Source organism: Lampetra planeri, chromosome 40 (assembly GCF_965212315.1).
Source record: "Lampetra planeri chromosome 40, kcLamPlan1.2.h2, whole genome shotgun sequence".
NCBI lineage: Eukaryota > Metazoa > Chordata > Hyperoartia > Petromyzontiformes > Petromyzontidae > Lampetra > Lampetra planeri.
In genome coordinates, this window is record NC_136146.1 from 3878309 (window position 1) to 3896801 (window position 18493).

Below are 18493 nucleotides of genomic sequence, written 5' to 3' on the forward strand. Positions count from 1 at the left end.
TCCTAGGTCGACTCAGTCTCACATGAGTACCTGGTGCGATATGTAAATATCGCCACGAGGGAGACAAAGGCGGCCGGGCATGGTGCTGGCTACCCACCCCCTCGTGTGCCGTGCCGGCCTTCATAGGTGCTACTCGCTAACAGCACTTGCTCCTACAGTCTGTTAAGGCTATACGGGGATCTTTGGCTGCACTATCCCCTTTGTGCTGTGCTTGCCTTAATAGGTGCTCACCAACAGCACATGCACAGGGATTTTTTAAGGCCAGACATTTACCATTTATATGAGATTCATTATTTATAATGGAGCTAAACTGGTATACAATAATTGACCCAGCCAATTTATAATTGGGCTGGGATTCCATAAATAACCAAGCAGGAATTTACCATACATAATTGAAATGGCAAAATATTTGTACGTAAGACATTTTTACGTATCATCGATAGGGGAAAATTACAAAATATAAATATGCTTCAAAAAAAACAATTGAGATGTTTAAGTGCAGCACAACAATTCAACAATTAGTGCAATACATTTCATTTTGATAGCTCAAGGATAAGCAGGATAATATAGATTTCCAAGCAGTGTTCATTTGGCCAGAATTTTTTTTATTGCATTTTAGTCAAGCGTCCTAGTCTAGCCGATGACCAACACTGGCTTTGTAGTCAAGTCTGTGGCTGTGGATTTCACGTTTCATGTCGTCATTCTCTCTCGATCTCGCCGACTCGAGCAGTCAAACGCCTGTGCTACTCCTCGTTGTTAAAAGTTGGCGAGAACTATGTGTAAGTTTCAGCCTCCCCCCCCCACCGCGCTCCCCTAATACTTTCACGTCGACCTGCCCATTAACTCAGTGAATCTCTTCCTATGCAGTTGGAGCCAATCACCACGTTTGTTGTTTTTTTTTTGTTTTCTTGGCGCATTGTAGGGGTGCCACGATGGCTAGGAGATGTTAACTACCTCGCTTGGTATACAGGAGGTCGTGGGTTCGATCCCGACCCTGATGCCTGCTGTATATTTGCAGTTTGTGTGTTCTCCCTGTGGTCACGTGCATTTTTCTGCGGGTCCTCCAGTTTTTCCCTCCACATTTAGAATCAACATGCTTTTAGAGTATTTGGCTGCAATACATTTCCACGTGATAAGCCACTTCGTTGAGCTATTATTTGTGGAAATAAAACTATATTGCTCAGTGGGCCTTACCTGATGAAATAAAATAAAAAGTTTGGTTTAGCTTGGCTCTAAGAGGGCTTCTAGATCCGCCTGCATCGTTAATTTAGGCTCATCGTGGCCACGCTTGGATCGACAGTGGGCGGTCGTGGTCATCGTCATTTGCACTCCGTAGTCATCGTTGAAATAAATAAGAATCGACCTTTCGACAAATATTTTTGTCACTAGTTTCATTCACATAATTAGCACTTTAACATTTTACGAAGAAGGCTTTTGTGACCGATATTATGATTTGGTCATTGATTTTTTTTGGGGGTTGGGTCGCGTAAATAAAACTTTGTGTCGTGCACCTTTCTCCACCTGACACGGCCAATGAATAAAGTTGTCACGTGATGAACAAACGTGCCAGTTTACCGCTGCTACAGCAGCAGCACCACCGGTCTGTGTTGGAGAGAATTCTCACAACATTGAAATGGGTACGCCATTTCGCTGACAGTTACATCAAGCATCATCAGGCAGTTTCTAGAGTGATGTCGTTTTATATTATTGTAATCCCAGCACGGTGAATCACGAATCCACATGTCACACGTTCAACACGACACCTTGGATTGAAGCGAAGCGGGAGTGGAATTTGCGGGGAAGACATTCAGAGTTGGCAAAGCTTGGCATAGTTTATAACGCCTGGGCCTTTCCAGCAATAAGACGTCAACATAGGACCAAGAATGAGGAAAATCGGACTGCGAATAATGCTGACAGAAAAGTAGACAAGAGCGAAGCAGATTTTACTAAATGTGCACTACTCTACGCCACAGATCCCGGCGAATTAACAAAACCATGTCAACTCCACTGAAATTGGCCCCTTCTAATAACTTATTTACCCAGGAGAGCCTCGGGCGGAGGGAGGCCGAATGCACATTTTCAGGACGGTCCTGAATTGGGATGTTTGGCCAATTGCTCCTTGGTAAGTGTGCTTACACGTGGGCTGACATTGCAGCACCCAGGGTATGAAGAGATACAGTTTGTGTGCACCACTTCGTGGGAAGTCAACAGTGGTCATCCTATTGATAAACTAGCCTCGTCACAGGATTGTAGATATGAGTGCCATCTCATTTGCCCATTACAACAGGGAAACTCCGATTCAGATTGTCATACACACATCCCCAGTGAAACGCACTCGTCACGTGTCTTTGCTTAAAGGCAACGAGACAAACTCCCATGTTAAAGTGGCACGCGTGTGCACGTTGTATCCCGTTCCGAAGTTCACGAATTACTGGTCGGTATTTACATCGTGGGCTCATCTTTTATTTCCCAGACCCGGATTTACTTTTGAGAAAAAAATTATTCAACTTTGATTTATGTATTGCGCTGCCAACAATAATGGGCTGAGACGATCCAATCGCCATACTTGGGAACTCTGTTTGTTCAAGGGCAGCTGCAGCTCCCGATCGGAACCGCGCATTCGTCAGTGCTGACTCTCGTTTAGCCCAGACACGGCCAAATGATGAGCCTCTTTGTGCAGCTCGGCGAACTTGGGAAGGCGCGAGTGAGTTCAAGTGGCCCAGGGTGGAGTGCGGTCCCTGTGGCGATTTCCAGCGGAGTTGGCATTAATTTCGCCGGGGAGATGGGCGGAACGGCGGTGGCACGTACCGTTGGAGACACCCGGGGTTGGGTTCGCGGCGGAATTAGCGTGGCCCTGGGCACGAGGCCCGGGGCCCGGAACGCGGGCCGCTGGGGACGAACCCCTGGGGGGTTGTCCCTCCTCCAGACCATCTGGCTTTCCTGAGCGCAGGCAGTGGCGTTGGCGGTTTGGGACGGAGGTGGCGGCGAAAGGTTGTGAAGGCGACGGAGGTGATGATGGATGTGGTGACAGATTTTTGAATTCACGTGGAGTTGTTGGTGGTGATGGATTTGACAATGCAGGTAATGGTGGTTGTAGTGGTAATGGTGAAGTTAATGAGTGGCGGCGGTGGTCGTGATAGAAATGAGGCAGGTGTGGTGGAGGTCGTGGATGTGCGAACGCAGGGTGGTGGTGGAAGTTATGGAGGTGGTGAAGGTGGGGTAAGTGGGAATATGAGTGGTGAAAAAGAGGTGCGAATGGGGGTGGTGTAAATAAAGATGGCATTTGAGGTGGTTGTTATAGCGGTGAAGGTGATGGTATTCAGCATAGAGTTGGTGGTGGTGGTGGTGAGTATTGTGGTCGTGGTGGCAGGAGTTGGTAATGATGTAGCGGTGATGATTTTTAGATTAATCATTGTTGCGTAGTTAATGATGATGATGGAACAGTGGCCACAAATGATACGACAAAGGTGGTGGTGGTGATGAAGATGTTATTGAAAAATATGATGCGAGTCAAAGTATAAAATGAGCATATGCATAATTTTAACGACATGCAGTAACTTCAACTTGATAGCAACCAAACATTCCACGCCTAATTAAAGACAAATCACACGCACAATCTTTTAACAAAAGTAAAACCATGACACGGACAAATGCGAACGAGTCTAAGAGGTCCGCGGCAAAGGGGAACACTCGGAATCCAGACGGTGGCCATGGCGAGATTGAAGCGGCCTTACGGGCCTGGGTATCAGGTGCAAAACAACAGCTCAGAGATCTAGCAGAAGGAAGGCAGCAATGGCGACGGATAGGAGTACCACAGATGTTGGCCCTGATGACCTCTTGTGTATTATGTCGAGCTTCTTTCGCACCGTACGTAGCCAACCGTGCCACTTTGAACGAAAAAAATAATATAGGTCCTCTCATGTGCAAGAATAGTCTCCCCGACCACCCCTATCTACCTGCAAATTCCTCACCCGCGGAATATAATACCTCTTTCTGCTACATTACACCTTAAAGTGGATGAATATTCATCCTATTACCGGGTTGTCCACGGCACACCAATGACGCTGCTGCAGCTGCTACTGGCAACTCCTGTTTTCTGTGGCAATTTCACTGACAGGAGGAGAGTCATGCGGCAGATTCCTCTGACAATAACCGCATTCATCTACATTTCAACTTGCTGTCTTCTGAATCTAGCATTCTCATCGTGCTGCTACCGAACCTAGATTATTGATATTATTGGTGCAATTACATGATACATGTTTGTATTAAATCGGAGTACATATTTCGAATGTGTAAAAAACGTATACATTAATATTAAACTGTTCAATTTTCGCGGAATTTATATCATGTATGTTGAACTCCATTTACCTGACATGCACAGGCCAATCACCTCTTTGAGATCATCGCACCCAATCCTGATATTTTAAAATGGCAAAATAGCTTCTGAGGATTTCCATGAAGACAGTGTGGAACTTCGCGGATTGCCTGGCAGGCCTGGCCCTTTACAGAGAGAAGCAGTGCACTGAGAACATGTGCTGTCATAGGGGCTACGGGATCACGGCCTGAGCCACACTGCTGAGCTTCTCGCCTGCGATGGACGGATTGCCGAGCGTGAGTGTCTGCGACCGAGACTCACGGCGCCCGCCACCAAAAAGCCGAGAAAGCGAATCCCTCGCCACGTGACCTTCAGATGCCCTACACTGCCGAGATGGCTGACAGCGACGTGTGGTTGGTGTGAGAGTGGTGGTTTTGGGGAGCGGTGGTGCAGCAGCGGTCAGCGCGCTGCGCTACGAACCCGGCAGCCCGAGTTCGTCCCCGCTCACGGCCAACACCGGTGACGATTATTTGAACCGGTCCTGGGCCTCCACTAGGTCGACTCGGCCTCAAATGAGTAGCTTGTGCGACATGCAAATATCGCCACTAGGCAGACAAAGGCGGTCGGGGCCTGGTTCTGGCCACCCACTCCCTCGTGTGCCATTCTGGCCCATCATAGGTGCTGTCTGACAGCACTTGCCCCAACAGTCTATTCAGGCTTGAGAAGGATGTGGGTTTAAATCCCCGTTGAGGGTTGATTCAGCCCATCATCGTCGTCAGCATCCGTCGTCATCTCGAGCCTCCAATTAGCTTCGTGCAGTGTGAAAGAAGTGGGATATACATACATCATGCCTGCTGTGCATGATGATGGTGATGATGATGATGTTGTTGATGATGATGTTGATGATGATGTTGTTGATGATGATGTTGATGATGATGTTGTTGATGATGATGTTGATGTTGTTGATGATGTTGATGATGATGATGATGATAGCCACGGCTAACATCGGTGTCGAGTGACATCTGAACTGGTCCTGGGGCACCGTCCAACCCTTCACCAACCCGCACGGGATCAGCATGGTGAAGTGTGGACAAACAACCCCCATGACCGACACGATGTCGGTAAGTCCTTTATCCAATAGGGGATCGATAAAAAACATGCAAATGTAAACCATTAAGGCACCCAGGTACTTGGGATTACTCTGATGATAAAGTACCTTGATACAGCTGTCGTGGCTGTGACGGTACCACCTGAAGACGGAAGCTTGTGTTGCCTCCGAAACGTCGTGATTTTTATTTTATTTTACTTTTTAATGTTTTTTACCTACGTGACTTTACCGAAAAAACCTAAGAATATGAATCATTGCAGTCACGAAAGCTTCAAATCTAGAAATAAAGTACCAAATTCTGGTATGTGCGCACAAGAAATGTAATCAAGAGATTTCTAGCCCATGAGCATTGAGGTAAGTTCTCATCACGTATTTACAGGCCTGAGCCAGTGGTAGAAATTACATGTTCCTGTGGCAGAGGTGAGTACATCCATCTACTACTACTATATCATGGTTCCTTTTTTTACCAGTATCAAAGTATGAACTATAACAATAACAATAGGTTTCACCCGAACTGGCAATACAACAGATATTTTATTAGATATTAAGTTGTATCCATATACGTTGACTTCTGCACAAAGTTGTACCAATTTTATCGACCACCCCCCCACTCCGAAGAGATGATGGACTGCGTCAAGCCCCCTCCCCCTTCCCCAAAAAAGGATTTGATCTCACCACCTTGAGATTGCGAGCCTTTCGCCCTCCTCAAGCCCCTGGCAAGTTGTATACTCAAACAGCCCCAAGTAATCGGCATTTGGAGACTTGTGATGTATCAAAACATACCCCTTCTCAGCACCCCCTATTGATATAAAATGTTGCGTCACTTACCCACTCGGTTGTTGGGTGTAAGATGACGCTTGTTGGCATTGTTTATCAAGGCACGAGGGAGCTGAAATAAATCGCATTAACGGATTTTTAATTTGCACTCATTTACACTTCTGTTTCGAAAATAAGGAGCCAGGGACCTTGGCAGCATTTTTTCCACAATTAGTTTAAACGGAGACAGATCGCGGCTCGCAAATTGTTTTCTACTGCCTTTGTTTATTCACGCATCTCGTAAATTTTTGGCTGATTTCAAAACAAGCTATCACCCCGAGGAGCGAAGTCAAAGAGAAGACATAAAACATGCACGTTTTCTTGACACAGTCCATCCACTGCACAGCCTTCTGGGAGCTCCTAATTTCGGCAGCCATCGATGCCACACAGGCAAACTCTGGACCGGTCGTCACATCCAGCGTCTCATCGGCAGAGTCAGACTTGCTTCCACCGCCGCTGGTGAACTCCCAGGTGCTGAAGGCAAGGGCCCTCTCTTTAAGATTGTGGTTCCGAGCTCACCGAAGATGTTGAAATACATCACTCAAAATCATCACGAGCGTCACTCTGCAGACTGTAACAATGCAACGTTCCACTTGTAAAACGCATCGCACAGCGATCGCTCGCTCGCTCTCGAGAACAGGGAACGAGTCGGAGGCGCCAGGAGGAACCGGAGACGAGCGGGAAGGCAGCCACGTGGTGAACCAAAACAAAATCCACCCCTCCCCCCAAGCGCTGTGGTCCTCTGTATATGAACGTGTTTACGGCAAATGAATGAGTGCTTACATATGTGAGGAAACACATGTGTGCAAGGGGGCAACACTATATCCCATACAGAGGGAACAGATGGAGATTAGTCCACACTTGCTGTGCACCGCCTTCTCCCGACGAGCCAGGGTTATGGCACCTCGATGCCCACGGCATGAGGGTTTCGCATCGCTCGTGCGATCCACCAACGCTCGCCTCCGAAGCGATTGATTCCGGCCGTGCGCAGCCGCCACCGCCGTCCCGGCAATTGCAAGATAGGAGCGGCAAAAAATCGACGAGCGGACAGAATACTGCCTCCTCCCCTTCGTCGTCGAGCTATTTCACCGCTCCTATGCCCTCGGAGCAACGCTTGGCGGGCAGAGAGAGAGTGCGCGTCTCGAGTGGATGCGGAGAGAATCCCCAGCGTGGCATCCACGTAAACTAAACAAAGACGAAGATCCCCCCCCGCCCCGGTAAAGCCTTGACAGACTGTTGGGGCAAGTGCTATCAGCTGCCGGCACGGCACACGAGCGGGTGTGTGGCCGGTCGACGTGCAGATCAATGACCCCTTAGAACATTGAGATCGTGCACTGATAACTTCATGCACTTTGTTCGGACTGAGATCACGGGAGCCGTCTAGTTCCACTCGTGAGCGCTGACCATTAGGTCCACCCTCACAGTAGTGCAAGCAGAAAAGGATTGCATGGGTATGAGTGCACAGACACGCACGAAAGACAAAGATCCCCCATACAGCCTTAACAGACTGTTGGGGCAAGTGCCGTTTACTGGGCACTATGTAAGCCGGCACGGCACGCGATGGGGCGAGTGGCGAGCACCACGCCCGGCCGCCTTTGTCTCTCCAGTAGCGATGTTTACACACCGCACCAGGTGCTCATTTGAGGTTGAGTCGACCTCAGGGAGGCCCAGGGCCGGTTCAAAAAACCCGTCACTAGCTAGCTGTCGCAGAGCCACAACTCAGAGCCCTACGAGGGATATTTTCATTCACAAACCAGGGGGCACTGCACTTACCCCACGCGCCCCGCTTGGCATTAATTAGTCATGTTTTTTAAATGTTTTCACAGTTCGGACTGTGCTGTCACCTGTGACACCGACAACTACGGAATCCATACTCTTTGATTCTTTCGGTAAAGTAACGTAGGTTTAAAAGAAAATAAATCACGACGTTTCGATTGCAACACAAGCAATCATCATCAGGTGGGAAAACTACGGCAAGAAATTTTTTTGCTGAAGTGCAATATTTGTTTTTCTTGCTGTGGTTTTTCCCACCTGATGAAATGTCGTGATTTATTTTATTTTGTACCTACGTGACTTTACCAAAAGAACCAAAGAGTATGGATTCCTGCAGTCACGAAAGCTTCAAATCTACGTAAAATATTCCGTATCCATGACCCAGACAAGAGGAGAGGGCTGGCGCTGGTCAGCGTAATAGCTGACGGCAAAAAGATGCCAGCCTTACCCTTCATGCCTCGGTGACGGATCACTGGAATGAGCTGATCTCATTTGATGGCATCAGTCTCATCGTTATCCTGGCATGAGTTCACTCGTCACTTTTGATGTGGATTTGGTTTTTTTTTTCCCTAGACCTTTTTCTTATCACAAATTATATCAAATCATGTCACAAGAAGAAGTAGAAAAGGAAGGGCCCCGGTAGAGCCCTCGCAGTTTGCAGAGGCAAACGTTCGTCAGGCAAAATGGCCCTGCAAGGCGATGCCATGGAAACGCATCTGCAGTCAAATAAACATGCCTCTTATTCTTGGTTCTTTCGGTCAAGTCACGTAGAAGGGAAATAATAAAAGAATACAAATATAAAAAATACACATTTTTTTAATATTTGTATTATTTTATTATTTCCCTTCTACGTGACTTTACCGAAAAAACCAAGAATATGAATCCCTGCAGTCACGAAAGCTTTAAATCAAAATTTAACATTCCTCTTGATAAAAATAATAATACATATCCTTCATTTAAACCTGCAAGGTGATGCCACAGAACTGCAACTGCAGTCAATTAAATACGCATCCTTGATGATGATGATGATAATAATAACAATCATGTTCTTGCACCATTGGAACCTCCTTTACCAGTAGCAAAATATGATAATTGGCTTTTTACCCTTTTATCTGGCAACAAAACTGACACCTTTTTTTTACAAGGAGTCATGTTTGCATTGGACCAGATGACGCCAAAAGGCGCCTTTTGGCGTCATCTGGTCCAACACCATGTGAGACTAGGCTCTAAGAAAAGCTGTCTCGGGTGTGGACCAATCAAGTTCAAGGACAGTGCATACATTATCAGAGTTGTGTTTTTTGTTTGCATTCCGACCGCAGGTATTGTGGTCAGTTTTGTTGCCAGATAAAAGGGTAAAAAAACAATTATAATAATGTTCTTTATTTAAACCAGGAAAGTCTCCTTGAGTCTTAATCATCCTTTTTCAGGATGGGTCCAGCACTGGCATGCGACCACAACTCCACAGGCGACAACACTTATCGTTCTGCCGCTTTACCTCTGTGGCTGCTTCCACTGGGAAATTCCCTCCCGTCTCTCCCCTTTTCTACCCCCCGCCCCCAAGCGCCCCCCCCCCCCCCGTGTATGGCCTTACTCGGTGCAGGAAACGCGTGACGTTCATAACGCCTTTAAGAGTGCTGTTTGTCGCTGGCACCTTGGCAAATTTTAATTGCGGCCACTTGGCATGTTGGACCTTTGGGTCGACTGCAGTGCTCAGCAACTGTGATTAATAATTAAAAAAAAATTGCCCCAGTTTCATTTCAAGGGTGTGTTAGATATTAGCACGGTTGGCTACGATAAAAGTTCAACATACAGACATACGTAGGAGTGAATAAGAGTTATTGCACTCTAAGTGACTAGCATTGTGGCACAGTGGTGACATCGTAAGACATCACTCCCACGTGTTTCGACGCAACATCGGTGGGGAGGTTCCACCGCATCACGTTGACGGAGCATCCTGACCTCGACTTTGAAGTCTCTCTGCTCGTCGGCGATTGCGACGACACAGAATCATCAGAGGTTGTTTAGCGAAGCTGTCGTTTAACCCCAAGTCACGCCTCGAATTCGTCGGTGAACTATCCAAGGCTCGCGGAGTCCCGCCGCAGCATTGATAGTCGTCGTCAATTAAAAATGTAGGTGCAACTCGATTTTTTGCCATCTCGGGTGGCTCAAATTTACCAAGTCTCAGAAATGACCCGCAAATGACTGCATTTTAATTACACTGATCAACCATCGTCCCCTCCTGGCAGCCGCATGCTCACTTGGAGCCCAGTGCTGAGAGCTGTCTTGTGCCGCAGAGGAAGAAGTTGCCAGTGGAGGGTCCCCTAGGCTAAAATAACAGGCTGTGAGATAACGCATTCCATAATAGTCAAAATTTAAAACTATGAACAACTTTTTATTCTGCCAGGTAAGGCCCACGAAGCTATAGAGCTATTTTTCAGAAGCGACCTGGCCACAAATGGTAGCTCAACGAAGTGGCTTATCACGTGGGAATCTATGGCTGCCAAATGCTCTCAACGCATGTTGCTAAATGTGGAGGGGAAACCGACGGACCCGAAGAGAAATCCACGCGACCACAGGGAGATCAAGCAAACGTCAAATATACAGCAGCAGGCGTCAAGGTCAGGATCGACCCCACGACCTCCTGTATACCAGATGAGGTAGTTAACATCTTGCCACCGTGGCGAGATGAATGCAAGTGTTACATTATTTCATACACCGTCAGGGTCCCATTCTATGTACGTTTGTTGAACTTCTTTCGTACCATACGTAGCTATAGGAGGTGCAGTCCTGCAAACTCTTAACCACTCTTTGTCTCTCTGGCATCTCTCGTCATGTGCTATGGAGAAGGGACATTTCTCGAAAGGACGCTGGCTACATATTCTCACTTTCAAGGCCACAATGTTCTTGACGAACTTGTTGACTTCATTGTATCGTTCATCCCCGCGGTGACCTTTCCGACACCTCTTGCCCTCTCCTCGTGAACGAAGCTTTGAGGTCCGTGTGGGAGAGGCTGGGACACACAGCCGAGTTATTAATCTGTTTGTTTGTTTGTTTTTCGGGACGCATCTACCCGGAAGTGAGGGGATAAATTGCGCACGGAGGCTTTAGTGTTCTCATTTGGTGACCTGGTTGATGAATCCGTTCGCGACGGAACTTTTTCTTTTAAAAACTTCCAGGTGACCTCACGAGATTTTCGAGCGCTTGCTTTGTAACTTGGATATTATTGGGGGGGGGGGGGGGTGATCAATCTCCTCCGACTCTCTCAAAGCAGCAGTGCGTGTGAGATTGCTCTGACCACAGCTCACGGTTATATACATCTCAAACATTCCCTTCCATTTGGGACACTATTCAAATACAGCCCGCGAGAAAGCCAGTTCCATCACGGATGGCTGAGACCCAGGATTGAAGTCGGTGATTTAAACCGCGCTTTTTCTTTGCCCCCTGACCTGCTCATCACGAGTTCCCTGAGCCCGGCGCACCCTGGCCATGAAAGTATTGTCGAAGGCCAGCTTGTGAGGTGGCACAAACAACAATGCCATAGACAAGCAAACACTTGCTATGGTGACACAATGTGCAGCGCCTGTTCATTCATGGACGCATTGTTGCAAAATATCTAAACAAGACGAAAGAGTTGCTGCTACTAAGTTGTGGGAGTCATGAACTATTGATTCATCGATTAATATAAATTATTACGCTAATGATAGGCGCATTAAATCACGTATGTAACAATCGATATCATCTGGTTTTCATCATCGACAATTATGGTCTATTCGCTACTGGGTGAAGGCCTCTCTAAGTCGTCACCGTCTCCACATCGCCTCGCGTCGCAAATATCCATCTAAGCGCCTACACGGAGGGGGGGGGGGACCGGGTGATTCATCATCTTCTCGCGTCTGTTGCCTCCCTCGGCTCTGTGATTGATGCAAATTGTATGCACGTGATGTGAAGACATCTCGCGTGGGTTAATTAATGATGCGAACAAAACTGTGCAAACGAGACGGAACATTTTGAAATGGGAATGAGATTCTACAAACGAGACCGATCGTAATTGCTTCGTGCATTGAACAGTGGCCCTCAGTACAGAAGATTCATCCCTGGGTGGGAGGGGGGAGGAGAGAGAGGGGGGGAGCTGGATGAATACCAGCAAGTCTGGCCCATCATCTTCATCCTCGTGTCAGATTCTGCAAGTGTTTCACTGCCATGAACAAGACCTCTAAGGTCTGATTTTGCAGTGTCTATCATCATCGTGGCAGACGTCAAAGGACTACTTTTACAATCTCCATCATCACAGATCTCGGTCTGATTTTGCAGTCTCATCACCATCTTCATCACCACCATCGGGCTCTGTATATTCTACTTGTTAACCAAGTCAATAATCTAATTTGAGGACCATAGTTGCAGTCTCATCGTCACCACCACGTGGCTTCAGCTCTCCCCCCCCCCCGCCCCCCTTGGCTGCCAGCCTCTGGGTGCCACTCCGCTATTCGTCTCGGTCACCTACCCCCGTCCGCCCTGCGCCACCACCTCCTTCCCGATTTTATGTCCTCAATTCTTTCTTGCCGTTATTCTATTCCAAGCTTGCGAGCTGTTTATTCTCCCTTAACACATCACACTGTGGGTGTGTGTATATATAAAGTATAACAAAAACACACCAGACCTACATAATCTAGTGAGCAGATTAATTATAAGAGGCACGTAAAATCCCCATGGGTGTAACATTCCACATTTAGTTTAGCCCGAAGGCAAAGATATGAGATTGCTATGTGCGCGCGCTGTGTATACGCGCGCGCGTGCGCGTGTGTGGAGTTGCAGCAGTGTGGTGATTTAGGTCAACTGCGCTGCAAACCCAGCGACCCGAGTTCGATGCCCACTGTCGACCAATAACAGGGACGAATATTTCAACTGGTGTTGGGTCTCTCCAAGGTCCACTCGGCCTTAAATGTGTATCTGGCACGGTGTGTAACAATCAGCACTGAAGAGACGAAGACAGACAGACGTGGTGCTGGCCACCCGCCCCCTCGTGCGCCGCTACCGGCCTTGACAAGTGCTCGCTAACACCACTTGCCCCAAGAGCCCGTAACGGCTAGACGGGGGTCCTTTGTCTTTGTTTGCGTGTGCGGGTGAGCGCGTCTCTTTTTCATTTGATATTTGCGGTGATGAAAAGGACTGTCGCACTGTTCAAGGTGAGAACAAGCCACCCAAATTAATTTTTCACAACAGCGTTTCATTGCAGCTCAAAGGAAAAGCTATTAATGTTTTGTTGTTCGTGTTTTTTTATATATATATATAAATTATACACACCGCACCTTGGCTTAAAGCAGTCGTAGAGGTTTGAACGATGTAGAGGTCAGAACAAGTGCGATTAAAAATGGGTGTAAACACATTTGTAGTAGCGTTTATTGGTCGTGTTTTTTTCGTTGTGGTTCATTCGAGATTAATACCACGGTTTCCCAAGCGTACCGACACGTCACGACGGTTCTAAACGGGTATGTGCTATCACATGTACGTGCATTCTGGAAGTGAAATGTGGACACTGCCGCAGTGGTGGTGTAAGAGTAAGCCGACTGGATTTACAATCCAGAGGTCGCCGGATAGATCTTGCCTGTTGAAACAATGGGGTAAGTGTTTTCATATTATTGTGGCCTTGTTATGTCCTAAATGCAACATCCATAACAATAGCACACTTGTGGCCTGATCGTAACATAATTATGGTCTAATTGTGTCCTGATTGTAACATAACTGCGGACTGATTGTGTCCTGATTGTAACATAACTGCGGCCTGATGGTGTCCATGACTGTACTCATGATTGAGGATTCACTGTGACCTGCTTGTGACCAAGCGGTAACTAGACCGCGCCTTGATTGTGGCCTGGCTATTGGCTGATTTGTGGGCCCGGTGAAGGCCCTCTTACTTTGGTCTTTGTCGCCTTCTTCGGCCGCTCCCAGGAGCGTGAAGATGATTCCCGTTTGGGAGTTGACGCCAACAGCCGTCACCACCATTCGGCCCGAGCCCTCCATCACATGGGTACCTGCAGCATCATCATCGCCATGGTCAATCGCCATTAGCATTGCCACGGTCATCAACATCATCGTCATCGCCACCAGCAGCGGTATCAACAGCAGCAGTTTCACCATCATTGTCACCATCATCATAATCCTCAACAGCAATCAAAGTCACGGCGATGATGATGATGAAGATAACATTGCTGCAAAATGATTGTTGTTGATGAATACGGAATATGAAATGCAGGCGAATAATCAAAAAGTGCAAATATAATGAGAGCAAAAAAGGTGCCTGAAACAATTAGATACAAGTGCAATAACCTCTATAATTTACTATAACAGTGACATAAAGAGTTTGGGGGGGGGAGAGTGGTGCATCTATTAATCGTGCGCACGTGACCAGATTTGTATAAGTCTATCGAGCGTCTTACAATCCCGGAGAATGCGGCACTGTAGTAATTTCATCGGTTCCCGGCGGCGATGGTGAACTTAGTCCACCCCTTTCCCAGCCGTCGAGATTGTGATGGAAGTACTTGCACCTCATCACCGCAACCACCCAGCCGCATTGATGGCGAAGCATTACAACTCGTAAATAAATTAATAGGTCTGTAAATAAATAATTCAAGCGCGTTCCGACAGGAGAAATGATACGGACTGCAAACAAAAATCAATAGGGCACTCAGTCGTAATGAAAAGAAATTCTAAAATGAATGTATTATTAATCTGCGAGAAGCATATTGTGTTGTTGTTGTTGTTAAAATATGTTGCTTTTGTGCACAAAATACAAACAAAATGAGCAAAGGTGGCCATTGTGAATCGGTGATTGTGGGAGGGTTGTGATTTTATTGCACTTAGTTTACGCTTTATTTAGTTATTTATCTGGTGATAGCTCAAGTGATATTCTGGGAACCCAAAAGCCACTCGGCGACAGATTTAGTTTGTTCTTAAATGCAATATAAAATCGAAAATCAACGAGATTCTTAGTTACGCGGGAATAATACCAATTATTTGTCCAATAGAGAATCGCTGAGACTCAATAATTTTTTTTATGCAGGTCCTCCTTTGGGATGTTTGGCTTGATGGATAAAATCAGAGAAAACCCAGGAGGGGTAAGATATCCTGAAGGCTTTTGAGACGGCTAGGCCAAGCCCTGACAGTGAACACCTCACCAACAACGATCGTTAGGGCAAGAACTCCTTCTAACCGTCTCGGTCTCCCCAAAGACCTTTCTGTTGCGAATCGAGGCACAGGATCTCTCGTGCACAGTGGCTTTGGTGTTAAGGGTTGGTGTGCCACGGTGGTGGGATGTGAACTACATCGCCAGGTATACAGGAGGTCTTGGATTTAATGCCGACCCTGTCGCCTATATATTTGGAGTTTGCATGTCTCTCTCCCTGTGGTCATGTGGATTTTTCTCAGGGCCATCTTGGGTTTTCCCTTCACATTTAGAATCAATGTGCGTTTAGAGTATTTGGCAGCAACATATTTACACATGATGGGGGCAACTTCCTCGAGCTATCATTTGTGGCCAGGTCGCTTCTGAAAAAACAGCTACACAACTCAGTGGGCCTTACCTAGTAAAACAACATATATACAGTTTTAACTAGTTTGGTGCTGCGAGACTTCCAACCGACTGGGCTGCAAGGTGGCCAGTACTACAGCGAGTAGGTTCCTAACTCGTCTGCGTAAAGCTTTGAGTGTCTTCTCCCCTGACATGGATGATGCCCCCTTGCTATCCGTCCACATGGTGCCACGCGCCCATTGAAAAGGGAATTGGACAAAACGTTCTCAAAGAAAGAAACAAAACGTCTTGAGACTTGGTGAGGCTTTCCTGAACAAAAGGACACGGTTGCCTGTGGTAGTGTTTACAATAGTTATTGACAACACTTACAGAGGTTGGTAACATCTGGAAGAAAAATACTCTTGTAATTTATTAGAATACAAAATACTGTACTGTATAAGCAAACTCTATTTGCGGCCTCCAAATATATTTATCATGTATTTTAGTTGTCAGCCTATCGACTTATTTGGACCAACATTTTCAAGCAGCAATTGTTTAAGCAAGCAAACTCTGGACCAGTTTCAACATTCTGGGTCTCGTTAACAGTCTGGCTTGTTTAACAATTGCTGCTTGATAACCAGGAGTTATAGCCCATAGCACTCCATATAAAATATGGGACCCCCGTTGAAAGAAAAAAAATCGATCCTGAACCATGTACTTATTAGGTTCCATTCATATCTGTTCCGGCCACAAGGCTCCTTATTTATAAAAATGCAAATTCTGTAAATAATTTTCTACATTCCCTTTTTCATTCTGTCTTGTTCCATTAAGCTGTTGTAGTTTCACCTTTCGTCGATCCCCCCCCCCCACTAACTCCATGTCCAAACAATCCTGATTGGAGCGCAATGACAGCTCGCTGTAATGAGCTGTCACGCTATTTTTATACACGTGCATTAGAGGCGATGGGATAATTTTTTGATGGGCCATGTGTGTGTGTGCATGCATGCATACATTCATGCGTTCATGAATGTGTGTGTGTGTGAGTTTGTGTGGCTCGTGAAGGACGCTACTGGGCAGTTGGAGGCAGTCGCCCTCCCGCAAAAACGGAGGGCAGAGGAGTGATGCTCACAACAATGAGCGGAGGGCTGGGTGGCTAAAACACAGCAAGTTGGCACAGTAGGGGGCACAGATGGTGCATCGGCCAGTCATCTCGGTCAGTCAACCCATGGCACCTGGGTCTGTCCCGTGATCTGCCAGCGGGCGGTCGACACTTCAAGTGGCCTTAATGTGCACATAGCCTGGCACAAGCGCCGTGGTTACGTCACCGCCACTTTATGGCAAATGGCGGTTGTTGTGTGTGTCTGTCTTAATGGCATCCTCCAAGGGACAGAGTGGTAATCCAATCTCTGACGCCCCCCCGGCCCGAGGAACAGGTTTGCAGATTTGATGAGCATTTCTGTGAGGTCTTGGGGTCAGGAACAAAAAAAAGCCTTCGGCTCAGATGGCGCAATATGAGGTTGACTCTGCCGGGACTGTTGTTCCTCAAATATTGGTGCAGGAATCAGCCACTCACACAATGGCCTCGACATTCACCTAGCCCGGTACAAGCGCTGTGGTGACGTCACCTCTACTCTGTGGTGAATAACAGCTGTTGTTGTTGTTGCTGTTGTCGTATCTAGTTATACGCATAATGTAGTGACCTGTTAGAAGCCTACACACTGCGTCACACTGCACTAGAATTGTAGAAAACTGGGTTAAAGTCCTTTCCACGATGCACAACTGCGGTGGAAGTTTGTGTCTGAGAAAGTCATTGCCTACCCCGAAAATTGCAGGCTAACTGGCAATAATGATGACAGGGCATTTGATTCGACTGTCAGTGAGAAGAGAGGAAGACCTTGAAATGTTCTATTCTGGCCACCTTCAGAGTGTTTCCCCTAGGTGAACTCGGCCTCAAAACGAGTGCCCAATGTGGTGTGGGCCAAGAACGTGAGCACCGGGCGAGACAAAGGCATGCGTGGTCCTGTCAATAATGAGCCTCACTGGGCTCTCACATTGCTTACGTAAGAGATATCCAATGTAATAATTTGCATATTTAAACAACAGCGCGAAAGATGTAAGACCCCCCCCCCACCCCCAAGGAATGGCAGTCAAGTTATTTTTAAAACCGCAGCAGCTAAAAGTAGCGATGACACGAAATGTGACATTGGAGATATCCTTGTTGAAGTTTTAAACAAGATTTAGCCATGATTAGAACAAGTCCTCAAGTCCGGACAGATTATGGCCTCAACCCCAGTCAACAATGATTACGCCATGAACCATCACGTGAAATTAGTTTCTTTCACTTAAATTTGCTAAATTGCAACTCTGAGAAGTAAAGTATCGATTGCACTGTCATCCCACAATATGAGAGCACAGTGTGTGGGAAAATGTGACCCTTCCTAACTGCGTCAAAAGAGAATAAGGACACACCGCATGGTCGAAATAAAATGTCAATTTACGGAACTGGAGCAATTAGCAATACATTTAATTATCGAAAGTTAAAGTGGGTTTTCACTAAAACAAGTCTAGAGCAGTGCTCCTCCACTGTTTAAAAGCCTTCATTCATGGATGGAAACTCCACATTTCTCTGACAGGGATTAGTTGTGTTTTTTCACAAGGGAACACCATGCTCTCAAGTAGTATGCATTTTATTGGCCCGACTGGGTATGAAGTGCCGAGTCGATCCCTTTCACCTGGATTCGAACCTCTGCCAGCCACTGGTTTTTACAAATGAAACAAGTTGGCGATGCTGCGTTGGCAGCGGCGCGCGACCCACATGTTAACAATGAACGATTCATAATCTTGGTTCTTTCGGGAAAAGTCACGTAGAAGGGAAATAATAAAATTAAAAAAATTGAAACATAATAAAATAAAAATATAATAAAATTAAAGGACCAAGAATATGAACCCCTGCAGTCACGAAATATTTAAATCGAAA

At 46.7% G+C, this 18493-nt stretch overlaps 1 protein-coding gene across 1 annotated transcript in view; it reads right to left on the bottom strand.

The window, feature by feature from the left end:
- LOC144731739 (plasma membrane calcium-transporting ATPase 2-like) overlaps nucleotides 1–18493 on the bottom strand; it is a 174488-nt gene that overhangs the window by 57607 nt on the left and 98388 nt on the right. Inside the window, exons 6-7 of the mRNA XM_078612947.1 lie at nucleotides 13925–14041; nucleotides 2809–2940 (exon numbers count right to left, since the gene is read on the bottom strand). Coding sequence (XP_078469073.1) covers nucleotides 2809–2940; nucleotides 13925–14041 — 249 coding nt within the window. The remainder of the gene's footprint in view (nucleotides 1–2808; nucleotides 2941–13924; nucleotides 14042–18493) is intronic.